Raw genomic sequence first — 22,696 nt, forward strand, 5'->3', positions numbered from 1 at the left:
AAACAGGTGAAGAGAACTTCAACACTGTTCAGCATCAAAAGCTAGTGGTTTTTTGTTATTTTATGGGTTAACTTCTTAATTGTAATGCAGTGAGCTTAGCCCATTTTGTTTTATTTTTTTTTTATTTCCTGTGGAAGATCTCAAGAAAGATTATTCTTTCCTAAGGCTTTATAACTTCACTTAAAGACAGTGGAAAAGGCTACCCACATGTGAAATCTCTGCACATAATTTTCACTGGTGTAGAATCAAGCCCAGGCTATCCATATTCTTATACTTTACTAACCCTGCTGTGCAGGAAAAAAGATGGTTCACAAAATCAGCCTAATTCTTTCTTGAGGTAGGTCATATTAACTGCTTTATAATAAAAACCACAGGGACACTCTACAGCCTGTAGCTAAGAAAAATCAATTTCACTAAAGCGAGACATAGCAACTGTACTGACAATAACACATATAAATAAATGAGAAGACAACAAGAAGAAAAAGAGTGAACATGGGAAAGAAATGTCACTTGTGGCCAGGAGTACACTGATATTTGCAATAATTATGCAGTTTGTATGAGACCAGAGAGCCTTTCTTTAGTTGCCACCAGATATGTAAAATCATTTGTTCAAAACAAAATCAATAAAATATTATTGTTTCTGAAGATTTTATGCTGCTGAATCATCCTCAGGATGCTGGACAATTTCTCCATACGAAGAGCCTTGCAGGAAAAAAATATGGGCTTGTTGGAGTATTCTGGCTTTGTGGAATTTGCTTAAAATGGATTATTTTAATGTTATAAATAAAATATAAATAAAAGTATTATTTTATTTTGAGTGGATACAAACTAATATTGAAATATTGTATGGAGTTATGTTCACAGCAAATATGGGGTCTTTTTTCAGTTTGAAAAGCTCTTAAAAACATAAATTTTACATAAAGGAGTAATTTAATTGCATCCGAGATTTAAAAAAAGCCAAAAAGTGATATGTGAAACACAACAGAGGCAAAAATAATTCCATTTCAATTCAACATAATGAGAAATTTCAAGATATTTTCATTTCATTCATTACAGAGTAAAAAACATTTCAAAATCAGGTAGTTCTCAAAAAATCATAAAATCCAAATTCTATCTAATTCTTACCACAGTATGAGCTGTTGGCTGTGTCAGCATTCCCCTTTTTATTAAATCATCAAATTGCAGCATCTTGTTTTCCCTTGGGAAGTTTCACCTTTGCCAGCTCAGTTTTGCCTAGCATGACCAGTGTGTTCTACCTCCCTGCACAGGCACTGCTGATTTGCCACATACCAAGATCAGGGGTAGCAGACATCAACCCATGCCCTTACACAGAGCACTCACTATTGGCTTTAGGGAGTCAGAGGACAAGAGCATTGAGGCAGCAGCCCACTGTGATTTTCAAAATGCTTTTTTTGCCCCTCTCACTTCTGCTGTTTTATAAGGCAGTCTATTGCATTAATTTTTTGCATGTTGATTCTTATCTCACTGTGGCTCTATCAGTTTAATGACACTACTGAGATTTATATCAAAAATAATAAAGCTGTGTGGTTCACTTGATACACTGGAGGGAAGGAATGCCATCCAGAGGGACCTTGACATGCTTGTGAGGTGGGCTGATGCCAACATTATGAAGTTTAACCATGCCAAGTGCAAAGTCCTACACCTGGGTCGGAGCAATCCCAGGCACAGCTACAGGTTGGGCAGAGAAGAGATTCAGAGCAGCCCTGTGGAGAAAGACTTGGGGGTATTGGTCAATGAGAAAATGAACATGAGCCGGGAGTGTGCGCTCGCAGCCCAGAAAGCCAACAGTATCCTGGGCTGCATCAAAAGGAGCGTGACCAGCAGGTCGAAGGAGGTGATCCTGCCCCTCTGCTCTGCTCTCATGAGACTTCACTTGGAGTATTGTGTACAGTTCTGGTGTCCTCAACATAAAAAGGACATGGAACTGTTGGAACAAGTCCAGAGGAGGACCATGAGGATGATCAGGGGACTGGAGCACCTCCCATATGAAGACAGGCAGAGAAAGTTGGGGCTGTTCATCCTGGGGAAGAGAAGGCTGCGTGGAGACCTCATAGCAGCTTTCCAGTATTTGAAGGGGGCTATAGGGATGCTGGGGATGGACTCTTCATTAGGGACTGTAGTGACAGGACAAGGGGTAACAGGTTAAAACTTAAACAGGGGAAGTTTAGATTGGACATAAGGAAGAAATTTTTCACTGTTAGGGTGGTGAGACACTGGAATGGGTTGTCCAGGGAAGTTGTGAATGCTCCATCCATGATGGTGTTCAAGGCCAGGTTGGATAGAGCCTTGGTGACATGGTTTAGTGGGAGGTGTCTCTGCCCATGGCAGGGGGGTTGGAACTAGATGGGATCTTAAGGTCTTTTCCAACCCTAACTATTCTATAATTCTATATGTAACCAGATTCTTCACCAAAAGGAGTACTGGGAAAGAAATCCACTACATCAGCTACTAGCCACAGCCAAGAATACCCCATTTTGGTTAGTTCTCTTTCTTGACTACAGCTGCTTACGATAGTAAATTGAACAGCCACAGCAACAAGTGAAGATAAATGTAGTTGAGTTGGTGTGAAGATAAACACACCAGTTAAAGAGAACATCTGAATGTCTGGATCCAAAGTTTTGAGCATTTAATTTTGATATTGGTTTACGTGTTCCATAGACCAGGCTCAGAAATGACATTGGACTCAAATCGTTTTCTAGCATTGATCTGAGATTTAGGTTCAAAGTTTTCTATGATTTAAAAATAAATACCAGAAGGGGTATTTATTTAAGTGGTAACTGTATCTACAGTATGGATCAGCAAGCATCAGTGGTCAGTAGAGATTCCTGAGCATTTTCTTTATTTGCTGTGGCTGCTCCAGCACCAAGTCCTGTACCCAGCTTTCACATCACCTAGGCCACCACCAATGTTTATCATAATTGAGGCCTGGCATTAATATCCAAGGCTAAATTATTGAAGTACATGTAGGAGACTGAAGATGTATAGTTTCTGTGTTTATTTTATCTTCAGGACACACATATTGCAGTGCTGCCAGGTGGCATTGATATGATTGACAGCTGATAACGTTTAGTCATCACTATTTCAAATCCTGCTGCTGATTCAGCAGATTTATGCCAATCTTTGAGTGGGCCAGCACTCCCACCAATATGCCCACATGGACAGATAAGGGCACAGGATGCAATGTATCTGGTCACCACACTTTTACTCTATGCGACGGCATGATCAGACAGGACTGCAGCAAATCTTCTAAAACCAGGCCCAGACGGTGCCAAACCTCTCATCTTCGGGTCTAGTTTCTCAGCTTCTAACCAAACTGAGCAAAACAGCTGACAATAACACCCTACACCTATCTTCAGTCACACCCTAAATGGTCTCTTCTGCTAGGACTGTGAACTCCCTGTTTGAGCTTGAAGTGCTGTTTCTCCTTGTCCAGCAGAAAACAGGCCAGTAACATGGAGAAGTCATCCATCCCATCACTGGAGATGAGAAGCAGGAGGATTTTGGAAGATAATTCCCAACTAATTTTTCAATTTTGTTTCACAGTTTTTCAACAGTTATTGATTTTACAATATTAAATAATCCATTATTAACTTGCTGTCTGGACAATGTCCCCTAAAATCTGGTCTGATGTTTATTTGAGCAAACATTCCCGTTTCACACGGACTATGTTTTTTATTCAGGCACAGATAACTAATGGTCACTGACCTCTGGGGCTGTTGATGTTCTTACCAGATACTACCAAGCCTTTATTCCTGAATATAGGTGAAGCATTATAAATGAAAAAAAAAAAAAAGGTAAATAAAATTCAAAGGGTACAGAATAAGATATGCTGGCTTATTTATGCATGCATTGGCTATGCATTTTTTTAGATTTTTAGCTATCTGAATTTTCAGCTATCTGATTCTGATTCCATGATTCTCTTACACTTTGGCCAATCAAAAAGTTTTTAAAAAGCAAGACCCAGATGTCAAAGTTCTCAAGATGGGCTTAAAAATCAAGATTTTTACAAAATAAGTTAATTATGAATTCTATTTATGACTTCAGAACCTGCCCATTGAACACATTTCATGGTTAAACATTTTCTTCCACATCCGAGAGATAATAAATATTAAACAGCTGTATTCAGAATATACATATATATCAGAATCAAAGAATGGTTTGGGTTGGAAAGGACCTTAAAGACCATCCAGTTCCAATCCTCTTGCCATGGACAGGAACACCTTGCACTAGACCAGATTGCTCAAAGCCACGTCCAACCTGGCCTTGAACACTGCTAGGCACAACTTGTCAGGGCAACCGGTTCCAGTGTCTCATCACCCTCACAGTGAAAAATTTCTTCCTAATATCTAATCTAAATAACCCCTCTTTCTTTAATGCCATTCCTCCTTGTCCTGTCACTACATCCCCTGTGAAATGTCACTCTCCAGCTTTCTTGTCATCTGCTTTAAGAACTGGAAGCTGCTCTAAGGTCTCCCTGGAGCATTCTCCAGGCTGAACAACCCCAGCTCTCTCAGCATGTCTTCACAGGAGAGGCACTCCAGCCCTCTGATCTGCTTTGTGGTCCTCCTCTGGACTCGCTCTAACAGCTCCATGTACCTCTTGTGTTGGGGGCCCCAGAGCTAGACACAGTATTCCAGGTGGGGTCCCATGATAGTGGAGGAGTGGGGAAGAATCACCTCCCTTAACAGGCTGGCCAAGCTCCTTTTGACACAGCCCAGCATACTGGTTGGCTTTCTGGGCTGAGAGTGCACACTGCTGGCTCATGTTGAGTTTCTCATCAGCCAATACCTTGATTTTAAAGGTATATTTTAAAGACCTCCAACAGATGTAATCATAAATACCTAACAACCAATCTACTACAACTTGTAAGCATCAATTAAAGCTTAAATATTACAAACAGTATAATGCCTCAAGCTCTGAAAAAGTAAACCCCCTGGAACTTCCTCTGATACCAACCTTAACTTCTTAACCTCACCTTTTTCCCCAGCCTCTCAAGCCTGACAAGCAGGTCAGTCTTGTAGCATATCCTTAAGGATATCATCTTACAACTGAGGTGTTTTTTTCTAGAAAGCAGTTTGCAGCCAATGACACTGAGGACAAGACAAGGAATACTAACGCCCTTTTTATTCCCTGTATTAGTTCTTGAGGCCTCCCAAGCAACGAGACTTCATTGTCAACCTGCTCACTTGACAGTTGGTCTCCTCCAAATAGCTTTTGAACTTAAGGTTTCTTTGAACAAAATTTGAGGTGATGAAGCTTCTAAAAATTTCATTTAAAAAATGGTGACTGGTAAATACAAATAAGTTGTGGGAGGGGAAGCTATATGATCAGGGTGTAAAATCAGGCCATCCTGGTCTGAAGCTATGAGGCATCAGACTGAAAAAAAGTTAAGACATATTAGCCAGGATTTCACCTATAAGCGACTGGAGCCACATGTGTCTTTGTTAGCTCTACTCTTGCTTAGCGGCAGAAATAACAGCAACTGCAGAGCAGCACAGGCTACAAGACGGATAAGGTCTTGTCACCTGCATAACTGATTGAGCTGTGTGATTTGATAACCCCAGCCTATGAGTGAAACACTACTGCAGAAGGCAGAGAACAGTCAGCTAGCGTAACAGTTTCCTCACAGGAAATCAGAGATACCTGTAAATACTTATGGCTATACTTTAGGAAAGGAGTAATTGGTTATTGCATATTGTCTCTTTTATTTGTCAGCTTTCTTTCTCTTTCCCCCTAGAATAAATTCCTATTTATTAAGCATCTGGCACACTGTTTTCCAAGCGAGGAGGATACACCTCTTTTTTTTGTGTGTTTTCCCAGATTTCTAGAGGGAGGTTTCGAATGGATGTTTTTTACAAACTCCTTAAAGTTTGAATGTGGACCACCTCTTACTGTTGCAAGTCAAGTCTTGGTAAAAGTCATAAAGATAAGCTTTTGATAAGCTAGTCAAGAGAAATGCCATGTTTGGATAAATATTCCTATTCCTGCCAGCAACCTGTTTATAGAAATAAGTTCATTAAAGCAACAATCAAAACTTATAAGTGATAAATGTAAAAACAAAATAGGTATTAAAAAAAAGTTATCAAACTGGATGAGAAATATATTACACTAACTCGGCTATGACTGTGCCTGGAGTGCCTGGAGTGCTTGTCCATGCTGTATTTCAATAATAGAGTTCAATCTTTCTTTTCCAAAGAAATTAAGGACAAAACTCCTTACAGAGGGAACAGAATCTCACTTTTACTTCTGCAGTCAATTTTGCGGGAATCGTATGCTTTCTACTGTTTATTCATAGTGTTTCTATTTCATACACAAAAAAATACATAAGCCACTGTCAGGAAAATGATTGGTGTCACAATGAACAGCACAGAACAAAAGGAGAAAAAAAGAACAATCTGCAAACAATAGATGACTACGGGAATTATGTTCTAAATTACCTAATCTGATGCCTTTCTTCAATATGACTGCCCATTTGAAAAATTAAACGGTATTGTAAGTAATGAATGGGTGTGCAACTTGGAACACAGCAATGAGGCGAATATTACTTTTAACTGATGGGATGTATTTCAAATGTCTTTGATTATTTACACAACATTTATTTCACCTTTTTTTTTTTAATCTTCCAGAAGAAATTCTGAATTATTATAATGAAACATTATAAAAACATATACAAAAGAAATGCCCTACTGTATCAGAACAGTGGTTCACCCAGCCTAGTATTCATCTCTCAAAGTGGAAAGATGGTTGTGGTTAAGAGAAATATATGACATGCCCCCTTTCTGCAAACCATTCCTCTGGATTTTTTCCCAGAATAGTTGTTCTAGGGATTTTAAAGAGCACTTATCTGCTTAGTCCTCCTAGCATATACTTAAGGACCTGCTATCTATGAACTTTTCTAAGACATTCTGACACTGCCGATATTGTCTGCCTCTGTACCTTTGTGCATCAACAAGTTACAGAAGTTCTCTACCCTTTGTGTGGGGATTATTTTCATCCATTTCAAAGTGGCTCACACTAGTTTTGAGTGTCTCTGGTTCTAATATGGTAAGATTCTCCATTTAGCCTATCTACTTCCTGAGAACTCTTAAGTGTGTCCTGAAGTAACTATAGAAGAAAGCCACTGCATCAGCTCTGCTATTTAAAAATACATTTTCTTAGACACCAGACATGCATCAGCTGGATTTTTTTTTAACAAGAATTAATGAAATGAGGTAAGGGTTAAGGGTGACTACCCATTGTATTTCCCAATGTTTTTCTCAAAAAATATGTAAAAAAACCCCTCCAAACATATAAACCCAAGTCAGTTATATAGCTGGCACGTTTTTCTATAAGAAGCTGATCCAAACCTTCACACCAACCAGTATTTGAAAATTTCTCATCTGAAACTGACCTCGTAAATATGGACTCACACCGAATCTTTGCATTTTCTTATTCAGAGTTTGAATTTTGTATTCCCCTCCCGCACTCAGGTATTGAAGGTGTCCTCTCTCAAGCTACTCACCTCAGCAATGCAAAATTCAAAAATTCAAAATTCACCTCAGTAACTGAAAAATCATAGTGGTCAGGTGAAGTTCTCAAAGACTGGAAAAAGTGAATTTTCAAGAAGGGGAAAATGGATGACTCAGGGAACTACAGACCAGTCAGTCTCACCTCTGCGCCTGGCAAAATCTCAGAGCAGATTCTTCTGGAAGGCATGCTAAGGCACATGAGAAACAAGGTGCTTGGTGACAGTCAGCATGGCTTCACTAAGGGGAAATCCTGCCTGACCAATTTGGTGGCCTTCTATGATGCGGCTATGGAACTGATGGACAGGGGTAGAGCAGTTGACGTCATCTACCTGGACTTATGCAAAGAGTTCGACATCCTTGTCTCTAAATTGGAGAGACATCAATTTGATGGATGGACCACTCGGTGGATAAAGAACTGGCTGGATGGCCTCACACAAAGAGTTGTGGTCAATGGCTCAATGTCCGGCTGGAGACCAGTAACGAGTGGTGTCCCTTAGGGATCGGTGTTGGGACCAGTCTTGTTCAACATCTTTGTTGGTGACACGGACAGTGGGATTGAGTGCGCCCTCAGCAAGTTTGCAGATGACACCAAGCTGTGTGGTTCAGTTGATACACTGGAGGGAAGGAATGCCATCCAGAGGGACCTTGACATGCTTGTGAGGTGGGCTGATGCCAACATTATGAAGTTTAACCATGCCAAGTGCAAAGTCCTACACCTGGGTCAGAGCAATCCCAGGCACAGCTACAGGTTGGGCAGAGAAGAGATTCAGAGCAGCCCTGTGGAGAAGGACTTGGGGGTGTTGGTCAATGAGAAAATGAACATGAGCCGGGAGTGTGCTCTCGCAGCCCAGAAAGCCAACCGCATCCCGGGCTGCACCAAAAGGAGTGTGACCAGCAGGTTGAAGGAGGTGATCCTGCCCTTCTGCTCTCATGAGACTTCACTTGGAGTATTGTGTACTGTTCTGGTGTCCTCAACATAAAAAGGACATGGAACTGTTGGAACAAGTCCAGAGAAGGGCCATGAGGTTGATCAGGGGACTGGAGCACCTCCCGTATGAAGATAGGCTGAGGAAGTTGGGGCTGTTCAGCCTGGGGAAGAGAAGGCTGCGTGGAGACCTCATAGCAGCCTTCCAGTATTTGAAGGGGGGCTATAGGGATGCTGGAGATGGATTCTTCATTAGGGACTGTAGTGATAGGACAAGGGGTAACAGGTTAAAACTTAAACAGGGGAAGTTTAGATTGGATATAAGAAAGAAATTCTTTACTGTAAGGGTGGTGAGGCACTGGAATGGGTTGCCCAGGGAGTTGTGAATGCTCCATCCATGATGGTGTTCAAGGCCAGGTTGGACAGAGCCTTGGTGACATGGTTTAGTGGGAGGTGTCTCTGCCCATGGCAGAGGGGTTTGAACTAGATGATCTTAAGGTCCTTTCCATCCCTAACTGTTCTATGATTCTATGATTCTATTCCACTCTCTGGCAAGCAATTACTGCCTTTTAAGAATGGTTTAAAGTATTCTGAATAAATATTTTTAATACAATGACATAATATCTCTATTCTGATTAGCAGAGGATATTGGTGTGTCCTGTGAAAGGGGTCATCTTGTTTTCCTTTCACTACTTCTCTGCTAGGTAAGGATCTGTAAAATCAGGGATATGGATATAGCCATCATTTGACCACAAACATTTCACCGTATTTTCAGTTCAATTGTTTTTACAATAAACAGAAAACCAAGATTGGGTAATACATGCATACATAAACTGGACCTTCTTAATTTCAGGCTCAGCAGCACATTGTTAGAAGCTACATATTTTTCATAGTAAAACACTGTTGCACAATGTCTGCTAAGGAATCACAAACATAGTCCCTTTGATGGGCCTTATAAGGCCTACTTTCCTCAAAATCTGCTAAATCACTATCTAATCATTTACTCGATGTTTCTAAATGTTAATCCAGGGTCAAGGTAATGGCCCTCTGACACAACACTCAAATTTATATAAAATCATGCCCTTCTAGCATTCACTTATAACTTTGGTGGGCTACTCTGATTTAAATTTAAAAGCAGACTACTGACTTTATTAGAGCACAGGCAGATGAGACCTGAAGCCACAAACAAAATGCTGCTTCTAGCTTCAGCTTTTTTCCTAATACTACTGCAGTGCTCTAATGCCCAAAACAAAACAATTACACCTGCAGACTGTAATACCGTTGAAACAGATGCAGGAGTGGCCCTGGATTTGGTCAACAGACATCGCAGAAGTGGCTATGTTTTTGGGTTGTTCCGTGTTACTGATGCACATGAACTACATATAGTAAGTATCAATTTAAAGGCTGATTTACACAAGACTTGTGATTTTAAAATAATGACCCAACTCTTTAAAAGCTTATGTTTATTGCTTTTAACAGAGGAATGTTGATATAATTCAAGGAATCAGTTCTGATTTACATTGTCTCAGTATTCCTTTGTACATGGTTTACTGTACATAAGCTTGATCTTGAACAATGCTGAATGCCCTTATTCTCTTGGCTGACAAGATGTTGTTGTAAGAGATGCTACAAACAGCTTTACACAACACTGAAAATTATTCTGTCCTGCCTGTTGTCATGTCTCTTTTGTGTTCAAAATTTATATTTGAAGGGTTTCTTTAACCTGTGAATGTCTAATATTAATTAGATCAACCTATCCTCAAAACTGGCATTTTGTTATCATCTTAATTCTGGGAGATGAAAATGCCACTCTGCATAACAGGGGAACGGCTGGATAGAGAATCTGCTTCAGTCATTTCCTGTTTCCTTCCTATTTCTATATCCTAGAGAGAATACACAAGCCTTTGTCAATGATTGCCTAAATGCCAAAGCAAATAAATAGCAGAAAAAGCAACAGAATACAAAACTTCTTTAACTATTAGATAAAAGAGACCAAGGACATGAAGATATACTAATGCACCTGACTACCTTTTATCTGCTTGCCTATGAAATTAGAATCCAGGCACACAGCCACTGTTTAAGAAATGCATTGCACATCTCAGTATGTCAACTTAAAAAACAGGCAGGGTTTGATGGAGATGCTTAAGACTGCCTGTTAGGACAAGAAAAAAGTCAGGAAGTGACCCAAAGCCCAGATTCCAAGGATGTGGCAAGTGATACTATTGGGTTTTACACAATAGCCAGGTAGTTAAAGAACTCATGCAGGGGGCAATCAGCCTTCTTAATCTTCAGCATTAAGAGATTAAGGCTTCAAGTCTCCCATTCTTGAAGAATGCTGCTGCCATGCAACTGTGTGTGTGCCACCCCTGTGAAGGGGAGTCACTGGACAGTAAGACATGCAAAATTCATGGGATGGAAGAGTAGAACCATAGTTATTTCTAAAAAGAAAAATCTCAGTGTTTCTACATTTTAATCAATTATTAACTCCACAAACCATAGAACCATAATTTGGAACAGGGATCAGAGCTGAGGATTCACATTTCCAGGTGAATGGTATAACCACTAGACTAACATGCTTATGGTCTGCTTTATACCCTTAATGAATTCTGCTGTCTTTGCGATCCAGGGTCTCAGCTTCAGCTATCATACAGAGCCTACAAGAAGAGCAAAGACCCTTCTGTCTATTCTACTGCTAAAGAATTCTCCCTGTAAGGTCTCTGCACCTTCTCAGTTCTAGAATGTCTGGTATGGCAGCACTCAGCGGCAGTGTGGCTTCATTCAGGCTGTGATAGTCTACTGCTAGTCTCCACTCTCCATTAGACTGTCACACTAGCCATATGGAGCTATTAAAGGGTGAATGAATGAACATTTTTTGTGACCAGTGACTATTACACCAATATCATGAACGTTTATAACAAATTTGTTTTAACACGCTCTGGTAAGATCTGTTGTAATCTCAACACTTCATGTCCCATGTTGGGCACCAAAAAGGACTGTCATAGTTTAATCCCAGAGAGCAACTAAGTACCATGCAGCCACTTGCTCATCCCCCACCCCCGGGTGATTCCAAGAGTGTTCCAAGGAGAATTGGAAGAAGGTAAAACCCGTGGGAAAAGAACAGTTTAACAATTGAAAAACGGTAAATAGTAATAATAATAACAACAACAACAATGATAATAATAGGAAAAAGAGAAAAGGAGTAATAAAATTCAGAATTCAGGAAACACAAGTGATGCACAATACAATCATTCACCACCTGCTGACTGTTGGCCAGACAGTCCCCGAATAGTGATCAGTGGCTCCCAGCCAACTGGCCCACTTTCTATGCTGAGCATAACGATCTACGGTATGGAATATCCCTTTGGCAAGTTTGGGTTAGGTGTCCTGTCTCTGCTCCCTCCAAGCTTCATGCGCATCTCCTCACTGACAGAACATGAGAGACTGCAAAGTTCTTGATCAGGGTAAGTGCTGCTTAGCAACAACTAAAACATAGGTGTGTTACCAACCTTATTCTCACAGTAAAGCCAAAACACAGAACTGTACCACCTACTAGGAAGAAAATTAACTCCATCCCAGCCAAAACCAGGACACTTTTACATTACAAACAATAATCAGCTTTGTTGCACTGCTCCTTGAATAACTTGAGCAGGAAACAAAGTTCTGAAAGAGTATCTGATCACAAAAGTCATTTGAGATGGATGTAGCTGTAGAATTGGCTGCCTAGGCAACTGATTTCTTAATAGACCGATGTTCTACGTGAAAATCAGAAAGACATAATGGCAACTTTTTAACACTGGCATTTTCCCTACTTGATGGATGACAGGATAACAACACACTCTTCTCACAAGTTCTCAACAAAAAGATAACAGTTGTAAGTTGCAGTAAGGGAAACTCTCACTAGATGTAAGGCCAAAAAATAAATCATGGAGAAAATGGTTAAGTTTTTCCATGGAAACTGGAACGGCTTAGAGATGTTGTGGAACATTGTCTTGGTGATACACCAAACTCATCTGAATCTAACTTTGGAGCTAGCTTTGCCTTGAGAAAGTGGCTGGACAAGATGATCTTCAAAGTTCCCTTCCAGCCTAAACCCTTTCTAGGCTTGTCAGCTCAGAAAAACCTTAATAGAGAACTGTGGAAGCTACATTAAAGATTAAACATGCCTACTTCAAAGAAGTTTCTTTCAGACCAAACTTCTTATATACAAACTCTTTTTTTACCTGCAATTCTCTTCCAGGGAAATTCATCTTTCCTCTACTTAACTTTGGATGTGCTGGAAACTGAATGCCCTGTATTATCCAGAAGACACTGGGCATCCTGTGAATACAGTGACACCTATTCCATGGCAAGTAATGGCACCCAGGCAGAGTCGTATGTCAATAATGCATTAACTTGATCTTCAACTAACTGCCCAGAAATTTCTATGTCACAAAATCTCTAAGATTAGGCTTTAATATGGCTCACTATAAGATAAAATCTATTGAATTCTAGACTTGTTGAATGTAAGCTAAAGGTTTGGAAAAGGGTTGATTCCTCAAATAAGTGCAGCTTTATTTATTTGTCTCAGAGAAGATACACTCAGCATTCCACTGGTGGTAGCAGTACTGATGTTTAAAGAATAATTTGCTGACAACTAAAAGGCATTAGAAATTATTTTTTAAGCATATTCCTAGTATATTAGCCAGAAATACCAGTGTTACATTTCGTCAGTTTCCTGTCATAGCATTTGTTGTATGACAATATGAAATACTGGTAGTGTAATTACACATACGATATGTAGCAATACTTACCCTTTATTTTTGCAGTCCTCTGAAGCAGTCTGGGATGAGAACTACCAATCCAAAAGTTTACTTAAACAGGAGAGTGGTGGAACTACCAGACAGGACAAAACAGGAAGGCCATGAGGAGAATAGAGAGAGGAGAGCAGAGGAGAGAAGAGGAGAGGAGAGGAATGGAGAGGAGAGAAGTTAGAAGAGCGATTTATTCTTTTTATTAAGTTGGGGAAAAGGAATGGAAGAAAAGGTCCATCCATTTTCTGATAGAGATTTATGTAACCTTGTGTATCTCTGTCATCCTAACATCCCCTGTTAGCTAGTATTATATTACTGCAAGTATTAGAATGACTGAGAAGGCTGGTTTAGTTTTTCATTGTCTACTCAGTCATGAAAACTGAGAATTAAAATAAAGGCTCTTGTAAAGGGATATCCCATTTTATCTGACCACAAATTTTGGGAGGTACCAGATAAAACGTTCCATTAATGACCACATCTATTATTCTCAGAAGTACTGTACATTGAAAGGAGGCATAATTTCTATGATCACCTACATCCAATTAAATTTGGAGAAAATAACATCATAATCACATATCCTTTTTTTCTTCTCAGGACTTTGGGCAGTGTAAGATTATCATGCATACAAACCACCTGCTGGAGAAACCTCAACTATATGGATTCAATTGTACATTAAGTCCAGGTAAAATAATCACTGTTGTAAGCCAATGCATGCCTCAAACCAGGCCTAGTGCCAAATTACAAGTCTGTGCATTACTAGTATATGGTAACCATATAGCAGACTCATTCATCTGCTTGCAATTCATTTATATTTTAGATAATTCAAATGGAATGTTAAGAATTAGTAATAGAATTAAGGTTACCCTGCTCTTCTAAGCAGACTTTATTAACGTCAGATGATGTCACCATTCCAGTCCACCATAGCATGATAATGAGTATCAGGACAAACCTAAACTTGGGAAGGATGCCCATTTGGGGCAGTAAGATTCTAAAGTGGAGCTAAAAGATTTATAAGAATATTCATTTCCACAAGTTTGTATTTTTTCCATATTATAGAACAAACCCATATTTGAGGAGTGAGGCACAGATATTATACTTCCAAGGAAATGTTTGCATTTCAGTTTCTCATTATGAGTTCACATTAAAGGCATATGCACACTCCCAAGAGTATTAATATCCATTGCAATATTAGTAAATTCTCTGTTTTCACAGTTCCACCAGATTTATTAGAGTGCAAGGACTGTCCTGTGAAAGTTGAAATCTTAGAAGTCACTGAGCAACATAAAAATATTGCTGCGAAGGCCCTGGAAAAATTCAACAATGAGGGTAACCACACAAACTACTTCGGCGTGGACAAAATTGAAAAGATTTTAAAGATGGTAAGTGGCATTTTGTCCTAAAATTACTTATAAATGACAAAATTTTGTGAGGAGCTGAAAGCCGTGGGACCAGAACTCAAAACTTTCTAGGATCAGAGCTATTGCTTGTCACCATTTAGCGGTAAATCATCTGGTTAAAATTGAAGGTCCCATTTCTGCAAAGACTTGTTATTAACTTTAATTTAGGCGTGTGAAAGCAAAAGGACTTCATCTGCTAAAAACTATAGCAGTGAGATGGCAACCAAAATGTCAGAGCCTTCTTTGTGTACCTGTTTTTATTTTGAATGCCTATTTACCTATCATACCATGACATACAAGAGTGTATTTACTACTGAACAGAGTTCTTTAAGATGTACAGTCATTGTATTATCACAGTCACACATTCTGTCAACCAAAATCAGATAATTTTCTACTCTTAGCATATTTAGCATTTTGAATCTCTGCTGCAGAGCAAAGCAGCACTCCAAGAGCTCTGAATGACAGGAGGTATGCATTTGTGCTGTACGTCTTGAAGAACTGCTGGCTCTAGTAAATAACTCCTCCATCTTTGAGTGATGTTACCACGAAGACTTATCCTTTGGGTGATTTGAAGTATAACTCTCACATCACCACAATTTCTTGTTGCTAGATACTGGAGACCTTCACACAAACAGCACAGGATCATCTGCCAACACGTGTCAGTTCAGGACACCTCAGTAATGAGGTCCCATGGTCCTTCCCATAATACATGTTGATCTTGGAAACTGCCAACATTATAGCATGCCGACCCCACCTCCCTGCAGCTTTTAATATTGCTCAGAAACACTACAGTGTTCTACACTGCAGTCCCGTGCAGTGTACCCCTACTCCCATTTAGCAAGTGGCTGTTTTCAGATTGCCTGATTCATAGATTTCTCCCTAAAGGCTTTGACTTCACATTTTGCTGCCTTCAGCTACAGTGACAATTTAGATTGCACCAGTGGATTTCAGTAGACTCCTTAACACTTAGAAACTATTAATTATGATAAAACATATACCATAAGGTATGTGCATCCACTTTTAACCAGTTTAGTCAAGCTAATGAAACTTGTGTGCACACATATGCTATGGACATCTTTCACACAGACTTAAAATAAACTACTACTACAGCTGGAAATTAAAACGAAACACCTTTTTATGGATTTTACTAGGATCACAAAGGCTTTCTCTCATGATCTTATGGAACAATGCCTTCTGTATGAATAATGCCACTGACAACAGAGAAAGCAACAATCTCACTGTAACTGGCAAAATTTTATCTCAAAATAACATCAGCACTGTAGTACTATGCATTCCCATCACTGGAAAGTGGTGGTTGTCATCCAATAGATCTCCGTACTTTCAGAGGAGCAGCAGTTCAATTTGGGGAGAAGACTCTAAGGATGCTACTTTCTAAAAACACAGACTGCAAAAGTAACAGGTCTTAATACATACAGATACCAGACAAAGAAATAAAGCAACCATTCCTGGAACTCATAAAGGTGTGCAGAAAGTAAGGTATAAAATATATAATCTATTTTCCTTACCGTATATATATTAACATTGGAACAGCACAGGTAATGAAAGCATGAGGTAGATGGGATTTTGACAATGATATGAAGTATGGTTGCTTTTAAAATTACAGAACTTTAAATACACCTAGTTGCTACTTCTTGTTTGACCTCTTGGTTTCAGATTGGCTCCCGTGAAGGTCACATTTTAGGATTTTCTATAAAAGAGACCAACTGTTCCAAACCTGCACAACAAGCAGCTCAGGCATTGGAATGTGATTTTCTTGATGACTGGCACACTGTAAGTAGTCTTAGAATGAAAACTGATAAAATGAATGGCACCAGGAAGATCTTCCCACAATATTTCCAAGTATTTCTTATAAGCATACACCCCAACTCAAAATTTAAAATCCAGCATGTCCATGTCCAGGTGCTAATTTTACAGCTGCTCCTTTTTATTCTGTAAGGAACCAGTCTGAACTTTTGAATTTAAATGTAGCTGGAGTCTGGTATATTACAGGCCTAGAGGTGAGCTTTTCAGTTTATATGTGGCTTTCATATTTGAATTGTGGCCATTCCCTAGTAAATCATTCATGCAAACTTTTACACTAACACAAATCATAGATCTTGAAAAAAACGCATGTGTTGTCATCCCATTGAGCCCAGGGTTACTTTTTTTTTTGTTTTCCTCTGCTGCAGGGAAATGGATAGTGGAATAATTCAGGCTTGCCTGCAAATTACTATAAAAGTACTCTCCTCACCCACCTTCCCATTGCAATAATAGTCTACACCAAAGAAATAACTAGGCAAGGTCCTAATTTCAGAATAAATTTCAGAAATTAAATTGAAGGAATCAAATAAAATATGGAAAAATAAAACATGTAGAACTTTTATTTTATCTACATCCATTTTCTGCTTTGGCTCTTTATATTCCAGACGACTGGGAACGGTTGTGAATGGACAGGTATCAGAAACAGAAGTTCACTAGAATGAAGGACAAGCCAGAGAGACAGCTAGTTTTTGAATTCTGTTCTCAATGCTGCCACCACTGGTGTATGTGTGTAAACTGCTGTTAACATTTATAACCATTGATCACAACAGGCTACTAATGGCCCAAACATGTATCAAGACAAAACACCCACTATAGATAACATAGAGAACATACACAGAACACTTTACCCGAGTTATGTGCACTTTCACATGAGCAATTCCACACACAATGACTGGACAGCAGGTGAAAGTCACAGCAAACAGAATGCTAAGGGAAGTAACGCTAAAAGATTATGAAAGATTACTTATCAAAAATACATATGGGTGAAAGCCCTACCTTGAACTTTGTCTGAAGCAGCATAGCTATGCAGTGTCTGGTTTTGAGGACTTTGAGCAAAACTTCAGAGTAGCCAGTATGAGCAGACATTTGACAAGCAAAGACAGAAAAAAAAAAAGTAAAAAAAAAAAAAAATCAGTCACTCATGGGGTACTCATTTTGGAGACATTGACCAATTACTTACAGACATCAAAAGAAAGCTAAGTTGGAGTGTAGCAGCTCTCTACATGCCCAGGGCAAAGTGGTCTTCACAGTAAAGCATACTAAAAAATGGCATATATTTTAATCATGATTAATCACTGACAAGTATCACTGGCCAGAAAGCTCAGGATCTAGCCAAGTTACATAAACATACTTAGGTACTGAAGGAACTAGCCTAGCTTTCAAAATGTTAAACTTCCAGTAACTTCTATTAACTCCACCACAAGAACCCAGATATGCATTGTTTTTTGACTTCTTCTTTTGCTTAGCATGTGGGATTCTGCAAGGCAAGAATTATCAGTGGTTCAGAAGAACCTGATGGAACAGATATAAGCTGTGAAATCTACCATCCCTGGGTATGTATTCACTTACTGAAATGTCTCTGGTTATATCCTCATGCAGGCTACATAATCATCTGTTAGTCCAGACTGACAGATGATTGGAACAACTGTTATGTCCCTTTATTATTGCCTGGGTGTGATGCAGCATGTCAGGACAGGCTGGCTTTTGACTGCTAGGTCAATCAGTGAACGAATTAGAACTGAGTTATCCCTACTACTCGCTCCAAGGGTGTCTCCTCCTAGTCCAATCGTACTCCTTAGTCAAAGTGAATAGAGATGACAAACAAGTTCAGAGGAACTTTAGAAAGCAAGAGGAGGGGAGATGCTCTTTACCATACTTGGCACTCCAGTTTATATTACGACAGCTACTCCAATGTGGGGTTTATTTTGTTTTGATACCTCACAAATTTTGTTTATTTTGCTCATTTCATTTTGCTATGGTGTAGTATTTCCAGACAATTTTCAGTAATTTAGCATTTTATCATCTACTCCTTCTCTTCTATCCTGAAAAAATGCAGAGTTTGGTTTGGGGGTTTGGGGGTTCACCAGATCCATAAATGCAAACCTACTACCTCTCACTTCTGTCTCTTTCTCTGTCCTATTAACATGTTAACACTTCCTCCCCTGGTGTTTTTACAAACAGAAGCATGGCTATGGGAAAAGATGCAGATATTCAGCTCTGGGACAACTGCACAGACATCCCCATCATCATTTTGGCCACAGACATCATCACAGGCATGGATGTCCACCCCCTTCTCAGTCCAGACCCGAAGACCCTGAGCATGACCACAGTTTCAATGAAGAACATCAAGACAGCCATGAAGAAGCTGCTCCTCCTCCCCCCCATGATGGACCACATCACCACCTTCACCCTCCACACCACTGTCCTCCACCTCCTCCCCACGGTGGACCACATCATCCCCCTCCTCCTCACCATGATGAACCACATTCTCCTCCCCAAGAAGAATCACAACATTCCCCTTCTGCTCCTCCTCCTGATGATGCACCACATCCTCCTCCTCCTGGTCCCCATCATGGACCACACTGTCCTCCTCCTCCTCATGGACCACATCACCACCATCCTCCTCCCCATCATGGACCACACTGCCCTCCCCCTCCTCATGGACCACATCACCACCATCCTCCTCCCCATCATGAACCACACTGCCCTCCCCCTCCTCATGGACCACATCACCACCATCCTCCTCCCCATCATGGACCACGCTGCCCTCCCCCTCCTCATGGACCACACTGTCCTCCCCCTCCTCATGGACCACATCACCACCATCCTCCTCCCCATCACGGACCACACTGTCCTCCCCCCCCTCATGGGCCACATCACCACCATCATCCTCCACCCCATCATGGACCACATCACCCTCCTCATTTCCATGATCACCATTATAGACATCACTGCAACAAGACAAACATGTCAGGAAAGTATATTCCATTCCAAATAACAGAAGCTCTCTATCGCATTCCAGTTCTAAATCAGCGGGATTCTCTCACACCTCCCACTGCAAACTTTCTTCATCTATTCCAAAGCAACCCTCATTCTGGTGAAGGTATTCCTTTCACTAGCTCAAGTCTCAAGGAGATGCCAGAAGCTCCAGGTTTTCTAGATCAACTTACACAATCAAAGTCATGCCCAGGAATGCCCAAACTTGTTCTTCCAAAAATTTTGCCTTTATTTCCACATAGCTCCATGGCAGAAAAATCTACATGACCCCAGAGAGTCTGGGTCTCCTGGCTTGAGAGTTGCAGGGCCAATGACAGCTGTACAGTGAATGAAAACACCATGTGGAGAAGGGGGAAAAGGATATAATTTCTAAGAAGCAGCACAAAAACTAACGCTTAGGTATTCCAACCTGCCTCTTGATCCCATCTATCTCAGACTCCACTGTAACTGAAAGGCTCTAAATTCTGAGTCCCTCAGATAGTGTGAATGGGTACAAATCTCCCCAGCAAACAATATTCCTTTAGTTCTAACAAAAAAGAAGATTTCCTAATAGTCAAAAATACTATGTAAAATCTTTCATTTTCTCATAATTCATAATCATAATGTACTTCTCTGAGGAAATCTGACTCAAGGAAATCTGACCAATTTCCATAAAAAATGATCCATAGCACTACACTCACGCTTTATAAAAATTCAAAGAAAATAAAAATATGTATGCTTTCTTTTTTTCTTGACATGGTTGCCAAAGTTTTGTCCTTTTTGTTACTATGTAAGTTTAGCTGCACAGTAAACATCCATGAGGCATACTCTAAGATATATTGATCAATAGTGGTTGGGTTCCCAACATTATTTAGAAAAGATCTGAGAATAGTTAATAACTTGGAGTTTAACACAGTAGGGTGGCCTGCTACATTGGTACAGTTACAGGTGGTGATATGCCAGAAATACTGCGTTCAAGGACAGCGCTTTTCAAACAGTTCATAATTGCTCTCAGAAGAGGAGAAAAGAAAATGCATGTAATAACTCATGTAAATGTTTTCACTGAACCTTCCTCATTGGAAACGGAGCTGGGAGGAGCAGGAAGAAAGAATACTTGTGTCTCTATGAACTGTAGCCCCCATCAAATTGAAGTCCATTCAGACACACCTGGAATGTCAATGAGTTAGTTCAGAATGGTTATCTCATAAGAAAGAACATGGGATTAATCTTAAAAAATTAGTTATTTAGTCCTCAAAGTAGATTTTTAATAGCATAAAGTAAAACACAGCGTGAGGGCTATGCTGGAGAAAAAAACAAAATGGGAAAACAGCATTTTGTGTAACTGAATGGAGGTTGTCTAATTTTTAAAAGTGCATTACCATGTATGAACAACCTTATTTCTTGCATAGTTTATCCACAAAGCCTCTAAAGTGCATTTTCTTTAAGCAAAACTTGTAGCAAATGCGGCTGGTTGACCCCAGCTGGACTCCACCACTCCCCTCTTCAGCTAGACAGGGGAGAGAAAATATAACCAAAGGCTCATGGGTGGAGATAAGGACAGGGAGAGATCACTCAGCAATTACTGTCAAGGGCAAAACAGACTTGACTTGGAGAAATTAGTCAAATCAAATCAGAGTAGGATAATGAGAAATAAAACTGCATCTTAAAATCACCTTCCACCCATCTCTCCCTTCTTCCTAGGCTGAACTTTACTCCCAAATTCTCTACCTCCTCCCATCCCAGCAGTGCAGGGGAACAGTGAGTGGGGGTTGTGGTCACAGAATCACACATTGTCTCTGCCGTTCTTTCCTCCCCAGGGGAGAACTCCTCACACTCTTCCCCTGCTCCACAGTGGGGTCCCTCCCACAGGAGACAATCCTCCACTAACTTCTCCACCATGAGTCCTTCCCATAGGCTGCAGTTCCTAATGAACTGCTCCAGTGCAGGTCACTTCTGCAGAGTGCAGTCCTTCAGGAATAGACTGCTCCAGCATGGGTCCCTGCTGGGTCACAAGCCCTACCAGAAAACCTACTCCAGTGTGAGCTCCTCTCTCCATGGGGTCACAGGTCCTGACAGGATTCTGCTCCAGCACAGGCTTCTCACAAGGTCTCAACCTCCTTTGAGCATACCCCTGCTCCGCCGCGGACCTCCATGGGCTACAGGGAGACAGCCTGCTTCACCATAGGCCACCCCATGGGCTGCAGGGGTTTCTCTGTTCCAACACCTGGAGCACCTCCTTCACTGATCTTCCTATCTGCATGGCTGTTTCTCTCTCATATTTTCGCTCCCCTCTCCAGCTGAAGTTGCTATTGTGCTGTTCCCCCCGCCCCCTTCTTAATATGTTATCCCAGAGGCGCTACCATTTGCTGAATGGCTCAGCCTTGGCCAGCAGCAGCTCCGTTTTGGAGCTGTCTGGCATCGGCTCTATTGGACATGGGGGAAACTTCCAGCAGCTTCTCACAAAAGCCACACTTGTACAACCCCACTACCAAAACCTTGCCATGCAAACTCAATACAGCAAGATACAACTAGAACAATGGAGCTGAGGCAATCCTAAAGCATTCACAGATTTAAAGCAAAGCTATTTGGTACTCAGCACTGGAGATAAGCACCAGATGTTCCCAGCCAACTCTGATTCTGGCTCTGACAAACACAGGCAACATTACTTAATCACTTGTTCTTGGGCATCACTTTCCCTACCTGTAATGGTAACAAAAAATTCTGAAGACTAATCCATGGTCCAAAGGTAGCTGTCACATGGCAGCAAGGATGGACCCTTCCAAGAGTAGCATGAAGGACAAGGTTTATCAAGTGTCATTGAAGAGTTACGCGATATTCAACAACATGCATCTGTCCAAAGGCTTTTTCAAACATGTTCTGACTTCTCAGAACTATTGCAGTCTGAACACTAAACAGATCTACAAAATTTACAGGGTTGTTGTCCAGAACCAGAACTTCATTGCTACTGTGACCTTCTTGGGTGTTTCATTTAAGCCTTCAAAAATAGATTCTCAGTAGCAGTTTAGACTTTAAGGAGCTAGAAACCTACAAACATTCTGCTTTCTCTTTTGCCCAGGGGCCATCCTACTTAGTCTAATCCTGTCCCCAACTACAGCCATTTAGCCTGTTATTTTGATGGCAGGTGGATAACCCTAGTGTCATTCTGGTGACCACATAAAGTTTATTTAGATAAACTCAGAAGTTTATTTGCAGTATAAACAGGGTATGATGAAAACCAACCAACCCCAGCAGCCCATT

The 22,696-nt window shown here is 40.5% G+C and overlaps 1 protein-coding gene across 1 annotated transcript; it reads left to right on the forward strand.

Annotated features, from left to right (window-relative positions):
- The first annotated feature begins 9,553 nt into the window (after positions 1 to 9,553).
- On the forward strand, positions 9,554 to 20,193 carry HRG (histidine rich glycoprotein). The gene is made up of 7 exons (XM_057400392.1): positions 9,554 to 9,839; positions 12,692 to 12,799; positions 13,839 to 13,926; positions 14,457 to 14,623; positions 16,316 to 16,432; positions 17,929 to 18,015; positions 18,644 to 20,193. Exons 1-7 carry the CDS (start codon positions 9,621 to 9,623, stop codon positions 19,724 to 19,726), a joined length of 1,869 nt encoding a protein of 622 aa, XP_057256375.1. The 5' UTR covers positions 9,554 to 9,620; the 3' UTR covers positions 19,727 to 20,193.
- The last annotated feature ends 2,503 nt before the right edge of the window (positions 20,194 to 22,696 follow it).

Source organism: Pezoporus wallicus, unplaced genomic scaffold (genome assembly GCF_028554395.1).
Source record: "Pezoporus wallicus isolate ANWC-B61680 ecotype Strahan unplaced genomic scaffold, APGP_CSIRO_Pwel_v1 contig_6897, whole genome shotgun sequence".
Classification (NCBI taxonomy): domain Eukaryota; kingdom Metazoa; phylum Chordata; class Aves; order Psittaciformes; family Psittacidae; genus Pezoporus; species Pezoporus wallicus.